Genomic DNA, 17,280 nt, shown 5'->3' on the forward strand with positions numbered 1-17,280 from the left:
CCCGTTTTCTGTCTAGTTGAAGTAGAAGCAATGCATTTTGACCATATTTTTGTAGGTTGGGTGTTTCATGTATCCCGGAAGAGAATGAGCCGCCAGACCAGCTGTTGCTCTCAGAGAACGACCTAGATGATAGTTGGGTTCTGTCCATGCACACCCCCTTACCTTGTCACCAGTCCCCCTAAGGGCAGGCTTCCCTCGTCATGAAAATAAAAGCCCCAAAGCCATTTCCTGAGTGGTTTGTGCTGTTGTCTGTCAGTGGGCAGGGAGTGGGGGGCTGGGTCCTGGCCCAGAGTTTGCACACTGCCATGGTTGTGGGTTCTTAGCTCGGAGCCTCTGTCAGGCAGTTAGGTCATTTCTTCGGGACCTGGAAGGACATGGGTGGAGTAGCACCCCGTGCTGCCCAGCTTTTGTTCTCAGATAAAAATGTTCAGGATTGACGTTCGGAATAGGGTCAAACCAGAGGTAAAGGGCTGTACCCTGAGAAGAGATGTCTCCTGTTACTCAGTCATCATTTTCTTGTGTTTTGCTGGGCAAGTAAAACCTGTTGATCATGTGCATCACCTGCAATCCAAGGGAATGAGTCATGGCAGCTGTACATTAAGTAAAACATCTATACCCGTTCTCCAGTTCTGCCAGGTCCCCCCCAACCCCCCCAGCTCTTAATAAAAACCAAGAGGTGTTTCTGCAGTAAGCCTTTGCCAGCTGTGGAACCAGCTCTTCAGGGCTGGTGTCTCAGCGCTGCCCTGCACTAAACTCTCCTCCTGGCACTCGCTTCCTCGTCTGGTGGCAATCATGGTCCACAAGACCTTGGGTATAGCCTCCTGTGATGCACAAACACCTGGCTCAGCTGGTCAGCAGCTGGGCCTGGGCCAGTTTTGCAAGGAATGGCTCTTCTCCTTGGCGTCTAGTTTGAGCCACGTGGAGAGTTTTGTGAACCTGGAAAAACACTATGGCCTTATAATGTAGCGGGAGCTCGGGTGGCCCCCCACCCCCCAGCGCAGAAGAAGGAGGGGCTGCAATATTCAGAAGTGATCATAGTTCTTATCCGTCGTTAACCTTGACAGCCATGGGAATTTTAGTCTCAATTCAGGAACTACCTACTTATTGAGATAGTATCCTCTTTGAGAATGGTACCTCAAATTCTTTTTCTTAGAAGTTTTGGAGGTTGAATCTGGGTACCGCTAGTATCAAAAGCTTTTGTAAGCCAATTTCCTGTTCTCTGCTGTGTCCATGGATTCAAAACCTACTTTCGGTTTCCATTTTCACATGAATCTCCACACTCTGGGTTACTCCTTGGTGGATTAGAAACAGGGTTTCTGCACAGTTGTAGAAACTCCCTTGTGCTCATGTTCTAGCATGCCCTCTGGAGCAGGTTCCCAGTGCCACCAAAGCCTGTGTTCCCAGCTCTTGGCTCTCTCGAGATGGGTGGGCCCCAGTGTTGGGTCGATAGATTCCTGGGTTTGACCCTGCTGGCTCTGTTAGATTCTGAAGGTTTGAAGGTGGCCTCAGGGGCCCTTGACCAGCAAGGAAGCTTTTCAGTTTGGGTTAGCTGGGCCTGGAGAAGGGCCACTGTTTCATTGGTAGCAGGGTCTTATTTCTTTTATTATTTTGAGATAATTGTAGATTCACGTAAGAAATGTGAGAAGTTCCGTGCGTACCCTTCATTCAGTCCCTGATGGTAACAGCTCACCCACAAAATCGTAGAACCGTATCACAGTCAAGACACTGACATTGCCGGGCAGTGGTGGCGCATGCGTTTAATCAAAGCACTTGGGAGGCAGAGGCAGGCGGATCTCTGTGAGTTCAAGGCCAGCCTGGTCTCCAAAGCAAGTTCCAGAAAAGGTGCAAAACTACACAGAGAAACCCTGTTTCGAAAAACAAAAAAAACAACAACAAAAAAAAAGTCACTGACATCAGCTGGTCAGACAGCATGATAACTCTCCCTCATGAAATTTCTATAATTTTGCCAAGTCACAAACATTAAAATAAGGAAGCTATGCAGTATGTAAGTGGACTGGCCTTTTTCACTCAGCCCAGCTCCCTGGAAATGCATCTAGGTTGTTGCCTATATCCGTACAGATGCTCTTTGGCTTAGGATGGTGAGCTATGTTCTCATAAGTAAACCCATCGTAAGCTGAAAGTCTAAGAAGATGTCCGAGACAAGACCAAATACCCTAGCTTTGAAACACTGTGGAGTGTCAGCTGTTCGCCTTTGTGACTGTGTGGTTCTGTGGCTGCTGTTCACCTTTGTGACTGTGTGGTTCTGTGGCTGCTTTTCACCTTTGTGACTGTGTGGTTCTGTGGCTGCTTTTCATCTTTGTGACTGTGTGGTTCTGTGGCTGCTGTTCACCTTTGTGACTGTGTGGTTCTGTGGCTGCTGTTCACCTTTGTGACTGTGTGGTTCTGTGGCTGCTGTTCACCTTTGTGACTGTGTGGTTCTGTGGCTGCTGTTTGCCTTTGTGACTGTGTGGTTCTGTGGCTGCTGTTTGCCTTTGTGACTGTGTGGTTCTGTGGCTGCTGTTCACCTTTGTGACTGTGTGGTTCTGTGGCTGCTGTTCACCTTTGTGACTGTGTGGTTCTGTGGCTGACTGCCCAGCACTGAACAGACTGTAGCCCGTGCCTGGGGAAGGTCAGGTCAGGATTCAGAATTCCAAGTGTGCTTTTTCTGGGTGTATTACTTCTGAGCCGGTCACAGCTAGTTTGGGACCCTCTGTAGCCCATTCTGGTTTATGGTGGTATAGTAAGTAGTGTAAGCATATGGTTGTACCATAGTTCTGTTTTTTTGTTTTAAATTAGAAAAATATAGGGTTGGAGAGATGGCTTAGCAGTTAAGAGCACTTCCTGCTCTTGCATAGGATCCTGATCTGCTTCTCACCACATGGAGGCTTACATCTGTTAACTCTAGTTCAAGGGCATCTGATGCCCTCTTTTGACCTCTGTGAGTACTGCACACATGTGGTGCTCATACACACACACACACACACACACACACACACACACACACACGCTGAACACTGATACACATTAAAGTTAAATATTAAAAAATGGGCCGGGCAGTGGTTGCGCACACCTTTAATTCCAGCACTAGAGAGGCAGAGGCAGGCGTAGCCCTGTGAGTTCAAGGCCAGCATGGTCTACAAAGTGAGTTCCAGGGCAGCTAGGGCTGTTACACAGAGAAACTCTGCCTTGAAAGAAACAAAAAGGGAAAAATTTTAAAAAGTGTGTTGTGCTCATGTGCATCTGTACATGTGTTCATGTACATATGTGTATGTGTGTGTACGTGTGTGCCATCAAGGGGTTGACATCATGTTTTCCTTTATTGCTCTCCACCTTACCGCTTGAACATTTTTTTTTAACAATTATTTTTTTTATATGTTGGGGTGCTTTGTGTACATATGTGTGTGTGCCCCATGCCTGCTGGTATCCATGTGGGTGCTGGGGATTGAAGCCAGGTCCGCTGCAAGAGCAACAAGTGCTCTTACCCACTGAGCCCTCTCTCCAGACCCTCCATCCACCTGATGCCTTGTTTTTCTTTTTTGAGGCTGGTTCTCTGTATGTAGCCCTGCCTGTCCTGGAACTCGCTATGTAGACCATCTCAAACTCACAGAGATCCACCTGCCTCTGCCTCTTGAATTCAAGGATTAAAAACATGTGCCCTATGCTAGGCACCCTAAAGGTTTTTAGTTCTGTGTTTAACCTCTGTGTCCGGGATCCTCTTGAGCGTCGTTAGGGGCTTGACTGTGTTGTGGGGTTCAGTTTTGGGCCCATGCAAGGCCCTTTCTGTAGCACCACATGTCCAAAGGCTGTCTTTCCTTCTGGGGACAGTGTGCACCTTCGTCCGATGTGCTGTGGGGCAGCTTCTGATCCGTGTGTCCATTCCTCTCCCCATGCACCCGGGTTTGCAGCTCATGATGCGTACTATCATCAGTAGAGTAGACGCTTCCTTCGTGATTCTGCCTGTCTGCCTTCCATGGGGAGCCGGGGTCACCTCATTTGCATCTACAAAGAAATCATGTCAGCCCTGTGATAGGAGATTCTTTAAAAGGAGTTTGAGGGGAGAATTGGCATCGTGGTGTTCTGAGTCTTTGAGTCCCCAAACACAGCCTCACCCCATTTATTTAGGGCTTTAATTGCTTTGTGCTTTCCAGCATGTGGATTCTGTTCACGTTTTGATAGATTTCGGTTGCTTGGTCAATTGATCAGTCAGTCAGTTGTTTGTGGTACTGGCAATGAAACTCGGAGCTCCAGATGTACTTGAAGTACATCCCCAGCTGAAATTTATTATTTTCAAACAATGTAATTTTGATGTGCACAAATTCATTCATAGTATGTAGAGAGATGAATGTTGTTTATTATTGTGTATGTTGTGATTCTCTTGAGCTTACTGGGTTCAGAGTTTGAGGGTTTCAGCTACTGATTTCCCAGCTATGGGAACAGCCACGCCCCATGGAGTGGGTGCGCCTGGTCAAGCTGTGTGACACTTTTGCTGTACTGTGATATTACTTATTTATGTATTCATTCATTCATTTTCATTCATTCATTGTTTTTCGAGACAGGGTTTCTCTGTGTGGTTTTGGTGCTTGTCCTGGATCTCGCTCTGTAGACCAGGCTGGCCTGGAACTCACAGAGATCTGCCTAGCTCTGCCTCCCGAGTGCTGGGATTAAAGACGTGCGCCACCACTTGCCGGCGTGATGTTACTTATTGAGATTCTTTTGCATCTTTATTCATGTAGTTTTACCACCCCTGCCCTCTGCTGTCCTTGTCTGGCTTGGGGTAGGTTGCTCCTAGCTTTGTAGAGTGAACTGAGAAGTTTCTTCTTCCATATGAAACATTCCCTGTGTTCCATATGAGAGTGAGTAGAATTGGAGTTAGTGTCTCTTTAAATGCTTGGTAGGTTCTCCATTGCAACCATCTGGGCCTGGAGATTTCTTTGGACACTTTCCATTCTCACAGGATTAGTGAAGGGGCTCCTGTTCCTCTTGCCTCCCCCTCTTCTGGCTCTATCTGGGCCGGGCCTTCGGCACAGTTTCAGGAGGTGGGAATTTGGCATAGCCTGGTAGCTACACTATTTCCTGGGGGCTTGCACTCACTCACTTAGGTTTCTGTGCTGCCCCTGGCTGCTGCTCCATGTTCTCTGGACACCAGAGAGCAGGCTTTGGGGTGGTGGCGGTACGGGGTGTTCTTCAGCTCCAGTCCGCAGATGTGGATGCTCCCAGCCTGTTCTTTACCGCAGCTCCCTGGCCAGGCTGCTTTCTTGCTCTCTCTTCAGTCTGCCATGGGTGTTTTTTGGGCTCCATTTTCCTGGAAACAGAAGTTGTTCTTCTGCTTTCCTTTTACCTTCTCTTTCTTGTTTGTTTTGAGACGGATCTTGCTTTGTAGTCCAGGCTGGCCTTGAACCCAGGATCCCTTGCTCCCCAGTTCTGAGATTGCAGGCATGCACCAGCACATCTGCTCCCTGTGCCCTTTGGTTCTGTGTTTTCCAAGACGGGGTCCCTCTGTTATGTAGCTTTGGCTGTCCTGAGACTCGCTGTCCTTTCTTTAATGTGAGATCTGGAAGTGTTCACCTTCTGTTCCACCTGAGCCTCCAGCAGCTCTTATAGGCGAGACTAGGTTTCTTAGTTGGGACTGTTTTTAATTAATTGTTTTTTTTGATTAGCACATAAAGAAATAAATTCACTGTGTGGCTTTTTCATGTAACACCATTCTGAGTTGGGTTTTTTTTTTCCCCAAGGCACAGTTTCTCTGTGTAGCCCTGGCTGTCTTGGAATTCACTCTGTAGCCCAGGCTGGCCTTGAACTCACAGAGATCCACCTGCCTCTGCCTCCCGAAGTGCTGGATTAAAGGCGTGCGCCATCACCGCTGGCACTCTGTTGTGTTTTTATTTATTCTTTGCTCTTTCTCCTCCCATGCTGAGCCACTTCCTCCTGGCAGATGGCTCCCTTCTTCTTTCATGTCATGCACATTCATTTGGGTTTTCTCTTTGACTGGCCATTCTCCACCCAGTGTCAGTTTCTTCCCGCTCAGCCCCATCTTTCAGAGGAGAGACAATTTCCTCTCTTCCCTCTCATGGCTTGTGAACCCCCTCAGCCTTCCTCCTGAAACCTCAGCCATGCTGAGTAGCTCGCCCCGGTTCTCCTCACTCTCTTTCTTCCTAGCACTGGGGACGGAACCAGAGCCTCCTCCGTGTTAGGAAGTCTCTCTACCCTGGTGCCACACCCCTCGCCACAGGTTTCCTTTCTTTTTATCTTTCCTCTTTTGCTTTTTGTCTCACGTGTATTTTCAGAACAGACCTTTCCATTTCCCTGTGCTTCTCTGAACCCAGCAAGGCCTTTTTCTGAGACCGCTGTTGTGGCTGGACTGGCCACAGCTCTCTCCACTGACTCCCGCCTCAGTGTTAAGCCTTTGGGGACCATGCCCATGTCACTTGGCTGACATTTGATAAGCTTGTCTCTCTTGTCCTTCCCATGTTTTAGGGACGCTCTATAGGAAAATTACAGTCACCCCAGGGCAGCAGAGCATCTCTGTCGGGAGCTGGCGCCATGTTCAGCCATGCCCCGGTAGTCTCTGGAAATAGCTGGCTTGCCATACAGAGCTTATGTAGGCTTCTTTACTTCACACTGCTCACGTCTATGCCTGAGTCTTGGGGTCTTACCATATGCCTGCAGGTGATGTGGTCCAGGAATCCCAGCAGATGCTTGGGTGGGTTCTGCATCTGAGGGAGAGGATAGTCTCTTCACTGCAGCATGGAACCAAGCAGTGTAACAGAAATGGAGCTGTGGGTAGGCTACACAACTTACTCATGCACTCACATGCACTTGAGATACACACTTGTGCTCACGTCACACTCAGACACACTTTTGCTCTCATGCACATCCACAGATTCACAATCCTTCTTGCACTTCACAGACTCATAAACTCACTTACGTATTCACAAACACTCACAGGCTAGCTACAGTTTGGGGCTCCTTTTCACTGCCTGATGCAAATACCTGTTTCAGGCACCTTGGACCAGGCGGTGGGTAGAGAGGCCAGAGAAGCGCTCCTGCTGGTGAAATGTTCAAGAGCGGAATCTGCAGGTTTAATAATTGATGATGAGATGCACTGGGATGCCACACCTCACCTCTTAGTCAAACATGGCTAAATTTAGTCAACTGCAGGCTGGAAATGCATAATGTAAGCTCTTAGTTGTGAAAACATCTTTTCTTTCTATAGGTTCCACATGAGCTGTGAAATCAGAGACGTAGCGGGCTCTTTGGTATACTCTTTTATTTGGCAATTGGAAAAAACAGATGTCTAATTAGTGGCAGAGCTGGGACCTGGGGCAAGAGTCCTTCATTGCCAGCTCACTGTCTCTCCGTCTTTATGTTGCTTCCCTAGGACACAGAAGCTTAGGACTTTCAGTGGGGACCCGAGGAGCCCAAGAGTAGACCCTTGGGCTTACAGCTACCTTGGCCTCAGGGGTACAGCAGGTGAAGGAGGGGTGTCTGCTTGGTCCTCACTTTCAAAACTGATTACTCATTTCAGTTTCAAGAGCTTTCTGGGCATTAACATCTTTCTTATGAATACTTTAGTTACATTGTGTATATGGTGTTTGTGTACCACGTGTGTGCTTGGTGCCCACAGGGCTTGGAAGAGAGCATAGGACCCCCTGGGACTGGAGTCGCTAATGGTTGGTTGTAAGCGGACGCGGGAGCTTTTAACTATCGAGCCACCTCTCCAGCCCCTCTGAGCAATTACAAAAATTATTGTATGTTTTGGAGTTGGTGAGATGGCTCAGCAGAGAAATGTGCCTACTGGAGGATCCAGTTCCACCTCTGGACCCTACACACTGGAAGGAGAGAGCCAGTCCACAATGGTTCTCTGATCTTCACATGAATGCCTCTGTTCCTCTCTGTGTGTGCATGTGCGTGTGCGTGTGTGTTGCATGTGCGCAGGTGTAGCACCCCCTGGCCAGGACCGCCCCTGGAGCTGGAGGTGCGCTCGGTTGTGAGCTGCCCCATAGGGGGTCTGGGATCTGGTCCTCATCCAGAGCAGTGTGTGCTCTTAACTGCTGAGCCCTCTCCTCAGTCCCCTTTCTGGGAATCTTTAACCCGGCACCCTATACATTAAATTCTTTTGAGCAGTATCTGCCCGTTCTCATTTCTAGATAAACTTCTCAAGAGCTTTCTTCTAGAAGTGCATGGAGGCATCCCACCATATTATCAGAAGACTGAGTTCTCTCGTGCTTCTCGACTCTCTCAGCACCGCTGGAGATAACCAAGGCTGAGGCACTAGGCAGGTGCCTGGCGGCCGAGCTGTACTCACAGCCTTTGGCTTTTGTTCTTAGACAGGCTCTTGCTGTTCCCGCGATGGTCTCGGACTCGTCATGATCCTCTTGCCGAAATGCAGGGATTACAGCTGAGGGCCACTGGCTTTCAGCTGAACTTTCTGGCATCTGGCAGTGGCCCAAACTGCTAACTTGGTCTTGTTGGAGCTGGTCCTGCCTCAGTTTACATGGTAGTGTCACCAATTCTTAACAGATCTGTTCCTCTTAAAGTAATCGTGTTGAGTAGTTTGTATGTGTCTGCCGTACAGCGTCCTGTGGAATATCCTCATTTGCTCAGCCCTTGCTAGGGGTCCTGACTGTGGCAAGGGATTCGGCAGGGACGTTAACTACTAGCTCTGGGAACAAAGGGTCATGCAGTCAGTCTGTGACACATGCTTTGTGTCACTCCCCACTTTAAGTGAGACCTGAAGTAAAGCTGTTTCTTTTCTCGTTCTATTGTGAATGTGAAGCCAGGAAAGAAACTGCTAGGCTTTATTATGGCCATTAGAAACGTCGTCTTACTGTCGTGCAGTGTATGGAACTGTGTTAAGGGCGCTTAGTAGTTTGCCTTAGCAATCTGGTGCCTCACTACTGTAGCTCGGCAGTGGTTGTTTGACTGTGTTAAACGGGTCGAGTAGGCTGTGACTTTGTGGTCATCTAGTTGATTGCCTACTACTGTCTGTCAGTGGTGCCTGTGGCATTTGTTGAAAGGCTAGTTGTATTTACGTCTGTAGAGTGGGTGCTTTGTGTAGTTAGTTGTATTCTCTAGCTTCTCTCACCTTCCCCTTTTGCTTTTCTCAGGCTGCATTTCTCCCTAAAAGAACAAATTGAAACAGAGAATTGTTTTTCTTGATGCCCAGGTAATTCCTCACTTATGCAAAGAGGGTGCCGAGTCCCACAGTCCATCTTAACAGGACATCCGGCCCTACCCCCTCCTCCAGCCTGTGATGTTATGCCAGCTGTCAATTTCAGGCTGCTGGCTGCTGGCCCACCGGGCTCAGGAAGGACTGTGACCTTTTCAGCTCCCTTTCCTAGTCATCTAGTGCTGCTTTACTATTGACAAGTAGAATTAATTGAAAAATCATTCCCTGAGCAAATGAAATTGCCCCAGAGAAGAAATTAGCCGCTTCACCTGAGCATCAGAAGCGTTATGCACGTTCTGATGGCATTAAGCCTAATGTCCAGAGACATAAATCCATGTGCATGCATTCTTCTGTTTTGTTCTCTTTCTGAGCCACACACCACTGGGTTTGGCTGCTGCTTCTCCTACTGAGTTGCTGAGCAGCCTTAATTTGTGCCAATTAGGAGAACTTTCTTTGACTTAAACAAAAAGGAAGGGAAAGTCAGACCACAAAGAATCCGGATGCTCTCCTGTGCTCAGTGTGCCCTCTGAGCCCAGACAATGTGCATTTTGTCATGAATTTAGAGCATCCCAGAGAGCTGGTGGAACCCTATCCCCCCTTGGTGCTGACGAAGCCCGTCTCCATTGTCTGCAGCAAGGACAGTTATGCAATCTGGCCCCCCCCCCCCTGCACAGTTCAGGAAACAGTGTCATCTGAGTTCAGAGACATGGGTACTGTGTAAGCATCAGGAGAGAAAGTGCTTATGGCCACAGTGGAGCCAAGAGAGAAACCCTGGAGTAGTGTGGGGTGTGTGCACAGATGCGCGTGCACCTGTGTAAAATGAAGGTAAGATCCCTGCACATCCGCTGTGACCAGTGACCAAATCCTCCCCTTTCAAGAGCTCCAGGATCGATGCCTTTGGAGGCTGGAGTCCTTACACTTTCTTCTTTACTTCTGGGTGTGACGTGGGTGGGGAGCCTCATCTGGTGGCTGTGCTGGTTGGGAAAGAGGGGGTCGTGATGATGGTGATGGTGATGAGCATAATAAGCTGTGCATTTTATATGTATTGTAAAGAGCAACCACTTGTTATTACTTCTTAATGGATGATAATGTCAAAGGTTTTTGTTTGTTTGGTTTGGTTTTAGCTTTTACTCAACACATGCCCCTTGTTCTTCTAGATTTTCTTTTCTTTTGGCTTTGTATTATTACAAAAGTAGTATGATCACGTTGTAGATATGGGAGAAGCTATGGGGAAAGAGAAACTCATTTCTTATCTTGACATAACCGGGTCATCTTCTTTGACATTCAGGTTTGTTTATTCATGTTTCTCAACTGTGTATTTTTGTGGTTGTTCATTCACATGATCCCATCTCACTCTTTACACTGCCCCACCACCAGAGCCTGATTGAATCCTGGTTCTTGCCGTTAGCAGTGGGGCATGGAATACATTTCTTACGTCATTAATTCTTATTTCCACCTCTGTAAAACGAAGGTATTATTGACTTCATAGATTATGAGAAATAAATGATATGATGAACTTAAATTTCTATAAAGTTCCTAATGTATGTAAAGGACTTAATTCACTGCTTGGCTCATGGTGAATTGAAACCAACCCGTATCTATATCTATATTTATATCTATATACATACGTGAGTATGTGTGTGTATATACCTATGAATGTGTGCGTATGTGTATATGTAGACATATATGTATAATGTTTTTTGACTTCTCTTAGAATTGAAAGTATGAGCTTTCTTTGCAGTGAGTGCACACTAAGGTGCCGCCAGGATTCTCAGGTGGGAGAATGGCTTGTGGAGAAGGAGGAAGACTAGTTCACGGAGGAGTGATCGCCACTGACTGTACTGATAGCAGGCCCTTGTAACTAGTGACTGTTGACTGGTTGTGTTGTCGCATGTTTTAAACTTTGAAGGATGTGTTCCTAGGAGTGCCGTCTTTTAATGACCTTGACCTCATCAACACTGCCTGTAATGCCCTTATTTTGTGATTACAATAAACGTTTTATGGGATAAAACTTGTATTTTAGTCCTTTCAGGAGAAAAGCCAAGAGATAATTTTCTTTCTTGCTTAACTTGCTTTTTGTTTTTTCGAGACAGGGTTTCACTATGTAGTTCTGGCTGTCCTGGATCTCACTCTGTAGACCAGGCTGGCCTTGAACTCAGAGATCCGCCTGCCTCTGCCTCCCGAGTGCTGGGATTAAAGGTTTGCACCACCGCCATCTGGCAAGAAATAATTTTCAAGTGAGTGTTCTTTTTCTCTTAGTATAAGTCACTTCAAAACTTAAATTTTTGGGCTTAATTTGAAATAGCTGAAGAATTAAAAATATGTTTTAAGGTGCTGTCAATCTGAGTGTTTTTAATCTCAGAAAAATCTATAGTTTGATGCTTTCTTTGACTTCAATACAGATGGTTTATTTAGAATGTGCAAGAGGGAGTTGTTTCTGCACAAATGTCCAAAAGTGTATTGATTTTAGCTCACATTCTGTTGGATTTGTTTCGAGGATGCTAGTCAGTTTGTATTGACTGAGGCTCTTTTTTTATATTTTAGAAATACATTTATACTTATATTTAAGAGAATGAAAAATAGAGTATTTGAGGGGTTTTTGATAATTAAATATTTTTCTTCAAGGAAAGTTTCAGTCTTTATTTTAATACAGTCAGATTTTAAGCTTTGTAAAATTCCTTGTGCTCTGCAAATTTCAATTTAATGTCCAAATTTATTTATCTGAGCTTGAGTTTTTTTTTTTATTTTAATTATAAATCATGTTATGGCCAGTTCATCCATTTGAAGGCCAACTTAGGTACAGAAAGAAAACCAGTCCCTAAGCCATACAAGAAAGAAACTGGATTAACCTGGGTGAATTTCTGTTGTCCTGAGGCAAGTTCTGGATTGTGGGAAGTACAGCTCCTGTTGGGCCCGGGAGCTCGGAGATGTGCTGGTCTGCCAATACAGTTTGCAAGAGGACCTTTGCTCTGGACAAGATGCAGGAGAAACAGGCCTGGAAGCAGTTAAAGCTGCTGGTGTTTTCTTCAGCTCACACTTTGGCATGAACCTACCTCTGTAATGCTGATCACGTTTATTTTACAGGGTGAAAAATTTCCATTAAACATGTGATCTTCATGTTTGCTCTTCCCGCGGGCTTTAGAGTCACTGATAGCCGTGTTTAAAATGACGCGTAACTACTGTACAGCTTAACTAAGGTACTTGTCTACAGCCATGCTTAGCAGGACCAATCGTGTCTCCCCCTTTGGTTTGTCTAGAAGACTTGCACTGTCTGCCAGATGCTGCTTCCTAACCAGTGCAGTTATGCTTCACACCAGAGAATCCATCAGCACAAATCTCCCTACACCTGCCCCGAGTGCGGGGCCATCTGCAGGTCGGTGCACTTCCAGACCCACGTCACCAAGAACTGTCTGCACTACACACGGAGAGTTGGTTTTCGGTCAGTATGTCGTTCACTTCTGCGCAAGTTGTTCACTGGTCACTGCACTACGACTTGAAGGGCCCGTGCACACACCTAGTTCTCAGGGCTGTCTGGTGATACTACAGCTCAGATCCTCTGGGAACTTAGCTCATTTGTAGTAGAGTTGATCCGTTTGAATCCAAGTTTAATGTCATGTCATGTCATTATCCATACAGATGAGGATAAATTGGGTGATCCTTTCAGGTAAATGTGCATGTTGTGGAGCTCGGCCATGACTGACAGCCTGCAAAACCCTCTTGCCCCACCCCTGCACATAGGTTGCTGCCCTCCCCATATTTATCCTCTGCAGGAATACCATGCATTTCTGCACCTCTTATTAGTCCCCTTCTAATAAATATAAACATGATGGATTGCCGTAGCCACACAGACGGGTCAGGTGAACATTTTTCTCTCATCAGTCTTTGGAGCCTCCCCTCCAAAAGTCCTTCCCTTCTGCCTCCTCCACCTCAGTTCCGGCCCTTTTATCTTTTCACTGGCCCTGGAGATTCCCAGATGTGTATTTTTTGACATCTGGCAACTTCAATGTTAATTTACCCAGTGTTAGGGGATGATGTACTTTGTTCTCAAACTTCGTTACCTTCTTAAATGTGCTCCCGTCCCATTACACTTGACCTGATGAAAACCCCTCAAGGGACTATGTCGTGGGTGACATGTCTTTGTTTTAGCTTTGTTTCACTGTGGCATGTGTTTATCTTACCATGTTTGGTTAGACTGTTAATGTGCAATGGTTTTGCTTAGTCGTAATTTGTCACACGGTTTATAAAAATGAGGTAGCATTGGTGTAGTTTGATGGTTTTATTTCATTTTAGTTTATGTTCCAAGATCACTAATTCCTGGGTGGCTCTGCCCAATTGTTTTTCTTTTTCTTCCTCCTCGTCTTAAGATTTATTTCTTTTTATTTTTTGTGTGTAGGTATTTTGCCTGCATGTGTGCATGTCTGTTCGCCATGTATGTGTGTTGCCTGAGGAAGTCAGAAGAGGACCTCAGTTCTCCTGAAACTTGAGTTACAAATGGTTGTTAGTTGCGTGTGGGTGCTTGGAATCGAACTCTTGAAGAAGAGCCAATGCTCTGAACTGCTGAGCTATCTCTCCAGCTCTCCTCTGCTCAGTTTTCTAACACTAAAATATGAGGCAGATTTCTGTTTTTATTCTTATACCTTCAAATTTGTAGTGTACAAATGCCTTATGGTTTGAGATCTAACCTGGTAGGAAACTAGAAAACAAGAAACCAAGGTTTTTCCTTTGTGCTAGATTTTCTTGTCATGATTTGTGTGAAATTCCTGTGTCCTCTCCTTTTTGTACCCCGTAACTTGGGTGATGACCTGCCGCCAGCCCTCAGAGATGTGACAGTTAAACAAGATGGTCCACAGAGCTACTCAGAGTAGTACTTTGTTCTTACCACATGCTTGGGGACCGTGAGTGGCCTCTGCACACGGCCAGGGAAAGCAGCTGTGCGGCTTGGATGCCTGCTGCTGTTCTCTGCGGCCTGCTATGTGTTCCCACAGAACTGAGGACAGCCTCTGCACGCCCAGTTAGTCCTGCTGTCTTGCCTAAGCTAAGACAGACATCTCACATGCAGGCTGGGAGAAGATCGCCCTGCCCTTCCTTTGCCCCAGGCAGGACTTGCTGAAATTGGTGCTTTCAATTTTACATTTTGGATTTTATCAACTGTGGATTTTCTAGGCTAGACTTAAGGGTATACAGACTGTGAAGACACCGTGCTTTGGGGTTTTCTATATTTGCTTTTGATACAAGGTCCTACTATGACTCCCTGGCTGTCTTGCAACTTGCGGTGTGGACAAGGCTGGCCTCACAGAGCTGGGATTATCAATAGGCATCACTATGCCCATCCTCCATGCTTGTTTGTGGTGAAGTTTAGTTCATGCTGACTTCTTTGGAGAAAATACAAAAACTCAAACATTTTCCCTGCCCACCTCCTGCTGTTTTAAACAGTGGGGTAGTTCCTGCCTGGGCTCGGCAGCCTGTTGGTCCTGCCCTGTTTCTCTCTGTCTCTCTCTCCTCTCTGTCATCTCTCTTGTCTCTGTAGTTAATCATTGTAGGTGTGATCTTTCTGTAGCCAGGGAAGGTTTTCTGAGGGCTCCCACTCCTGCCTCTCCTCCTTCCTAGGCAGGTGCTTGCCTATCTTTTCATCCTATTGTGTCTCTTAAATACGGCTAAGCCTGGAGCCTCCTTAACTCATGAATGTCAGTTATGAATAAAAGTCAAATATTTTTCTGAATTTTCCTGCCTCCTAATATGAACATTTAAGGAGACATTATTGTCAGATTGTATAGTGTAAACACTTTTTAATTAAAAATGAATAATAAAGAGAGCTGGGCGTGGTGGCGCATGCCTGTCACCCCCAGAACCTGTGAGGTAGATGTTCGGCAGCTTTGTGGTAGCGTAAGGTGTCTGAAATCGTGTTCCATGTGCCTGCTTCACCTGCCGCTGTCCTGTCCTCTGCTGTCCCAAACCTCTTCTGCCCTCCCTCTCTCCTCTCTCTGCCTTCTTTTGGCTTCTGTGGTCCCCTTTAGACTGAGTCCCTTCACATCTGCTGCCAACTCAAAAACTGCATTTTACCCTGTTTGCAGCCTGGGAAGCTTTTCTCTTGCTCCAGTGGCTCTGGAACATGGGGCCATTAGCGCACTTCTCTTGGCTTTAGATAGAGTCTGGTCCTGTGTTTGGTGGGAAGCTGTGTGTGGTCTGCACTGTAGCCCACCCTGGGGCAGCATTTGGGTGGCACTGGGACAGGTGGAAACATCAGACCCCAGATTCTAGCATCTGTCTGTGGTCATACTTCCCTGGATGTGTTTGATCTCCTCAGATGGGAGTCCTCCCTAAGGCCAGGAACCAGGGGAGCTGGCAGGACTCTGACTGTGACCTCGTCTCCCCTTACCTTGTAGTCACTAGTTTCTAGGGGAAGGTGGGACTAAAAATGATTTATCCAGTTCTTAGTTTACAAATGAGTCACGGCAGACAGGCGCATTAGGCAGCCCAGGAGACTTTCAGTGTGCTTGGCCAACTCCTGTATTGAGAGAAGCTCCCTGTTAGTAGGACAGTGAATATTTGTTGTTCTCTCCTTATAGTGCTTTAGTTTCTGTGTTGGTGACCACTGTGCCTTAAGACAATAAAACTGAGAATACACCCTGATTTTCTAAAGATGCCTACAAAGCCTTCTAAGGTCTATGCTCTGTAGAATACACACCCTCTGTGTGGCTTTATAGGAGTTATCTCCATGAGTCCAGGTGTGCCTCTAAGCCTAGAAGGGCAGGAGTGTCTGTCTGACATGGTGTCCAGGAGGACAGGCCCTGTCAGCAGATTGCTTCCCCAGGTGACTTGCTTATACATGATTAGGTGCATGTGTATTCAGTCACAAGCGAGGCATGCTCTCTCAGACAGTTTCCAAGAGCCATGGTGAACATTCTTAAATGTTTTCCATATGTGGATCAAGAAGAAAGACTCCACCGTCTAATGGAGGTGTTACAAGTATTGCTGTGAGTCCTTGTGACAAGATGAGCTGGGGGTGGGGCTAGTTTTGAGGTTGTTTCTGTGGGATTAGGTTTGGTCAGGGAAGGAGCTCATTGTCATACGTAGACATTCAGAAGCTTGGAGCCAGTTGTTTTTGGAGCTGCTGACTTTTCAGAAGCTTGTGTTGATATAGTTTAAAGGCCAAATACAAGCACAGTCAGGTCAGGCTGTCTCCCAGCAGACAACACACAGGTGGCTGACTTCCACCACCTTCTGGGTCACCGTGCAGTGAGAATATATTGCCCACACCGGTGTGTGCCAGGAGACCATGGGCCATGCCCTCTCCATGTGCCCCTCTGTCCCTCTGTCGCGGGCATGTAGGTGCAGATCCCAAGACCTCTTCCATTGGAAAGGTCTCCCACGTGGTACGAGGACAAGTGGGAACATCAGACCCTAGTGGCAGTCCAGTACATGAACGTCCTTCCCCAGTTCAGGATCCCTGTTCTTGCTGGGTCCCCTCACGGTCTGTTGGCCTTACTATATATCCTTCCTCAAAAATGTTGAAGATGCTCCAGACACTGACCATCTGTACATTAATTTTCTTCATGATCTTTCCTCTTAAACACACAGTAAAATTAACTTGACTCTGTTGCAAGCAGAGAAGTACTTTCCAAAAGCCACGCGAAACCTCTGTGGGCTGTGAGATGTGTTCGTTCCGCCCCGTCACACAGTGATGTCCCTCACGGTGTTCCGTAGTCTGTGCTAACGACAGTGTTGTTTCTCTAACAGATGTGTACATTGCAATGTTGTGTACTCTGACGTGGCCGCACTGAAGTCTCACATTCAAGGCTCTCACTGTGAAGTCTTCTACAAGTGCCCTATCTGTCCAATGGCGTTTAAGTCTGCCCCAAGTACACACTCCCACGCCTACACGCAGCATCCTGGCGTCAAGATAGGAGAACCCAAGTAAGTTACCCATGGCTGAGTTTCACTCTGCTGCTGTAGTGCCATTTAGAGGAGGCTGTCATTGCAGTGCATCAGACATGAGGTCTGACCATGTGTGGGCTGTGTTGACTGGATGTGTGGTGTTCTGCTGGTAGCTCACCAAATCACTGCTTTCTCCAGGTAAAGTCTTTGTCCCAAATGGTCACCTGTTATTCATG

General features: G+C 46.7%; 1 protein-coding gene across 13 annotated transcripts in view; it reads left to right on the top strand.

The window, feature by feature from the left end:
* Znf532 (zinc finger protein 532) overlaps positions 1–17,280 on the top strand; it is a 122,209-nt gene that overhangs the window by 55,887 nt on the left and 49,042 nt on the right. For 11 of the 13 annotated variants that reach the window (XM_028860600.2, XM_028860599.2, XM_028860594.2 and 8 more), the window contains 2 exons: positions 12,427–12,608; positions 16,907–17,083. The exons of the other annotated variants lie outside the window; for them this stretch is intronic. In XM_028860600.2, the coding sequence (XP_028716433.1) occupies positions 12,427–12,608; positions 16,907–17,083 (359 nt within the window). The remainder of the gene's footprint in view (positions 1–12,426; positions 12,609–16,906; positions 17,084–17,280) is intronic. 13 annotated transcript variants of the gene reach the window in all.

The sequence above is a fragment of the Peromyscus leucopus genome, chromosome 19 (genome assembly GCF_004664715.2).
Source record: "Peromyscus leucopus breed LL Stock chromosome 19, UCI_PerLeu_2.1, whole genome shotgun sequence".
NCBI lineage: Eukaryota > Metazoa > Chordata > Mammalia > Rodentia > Cricetidae > Peromyscus > Peromyscus leucopus.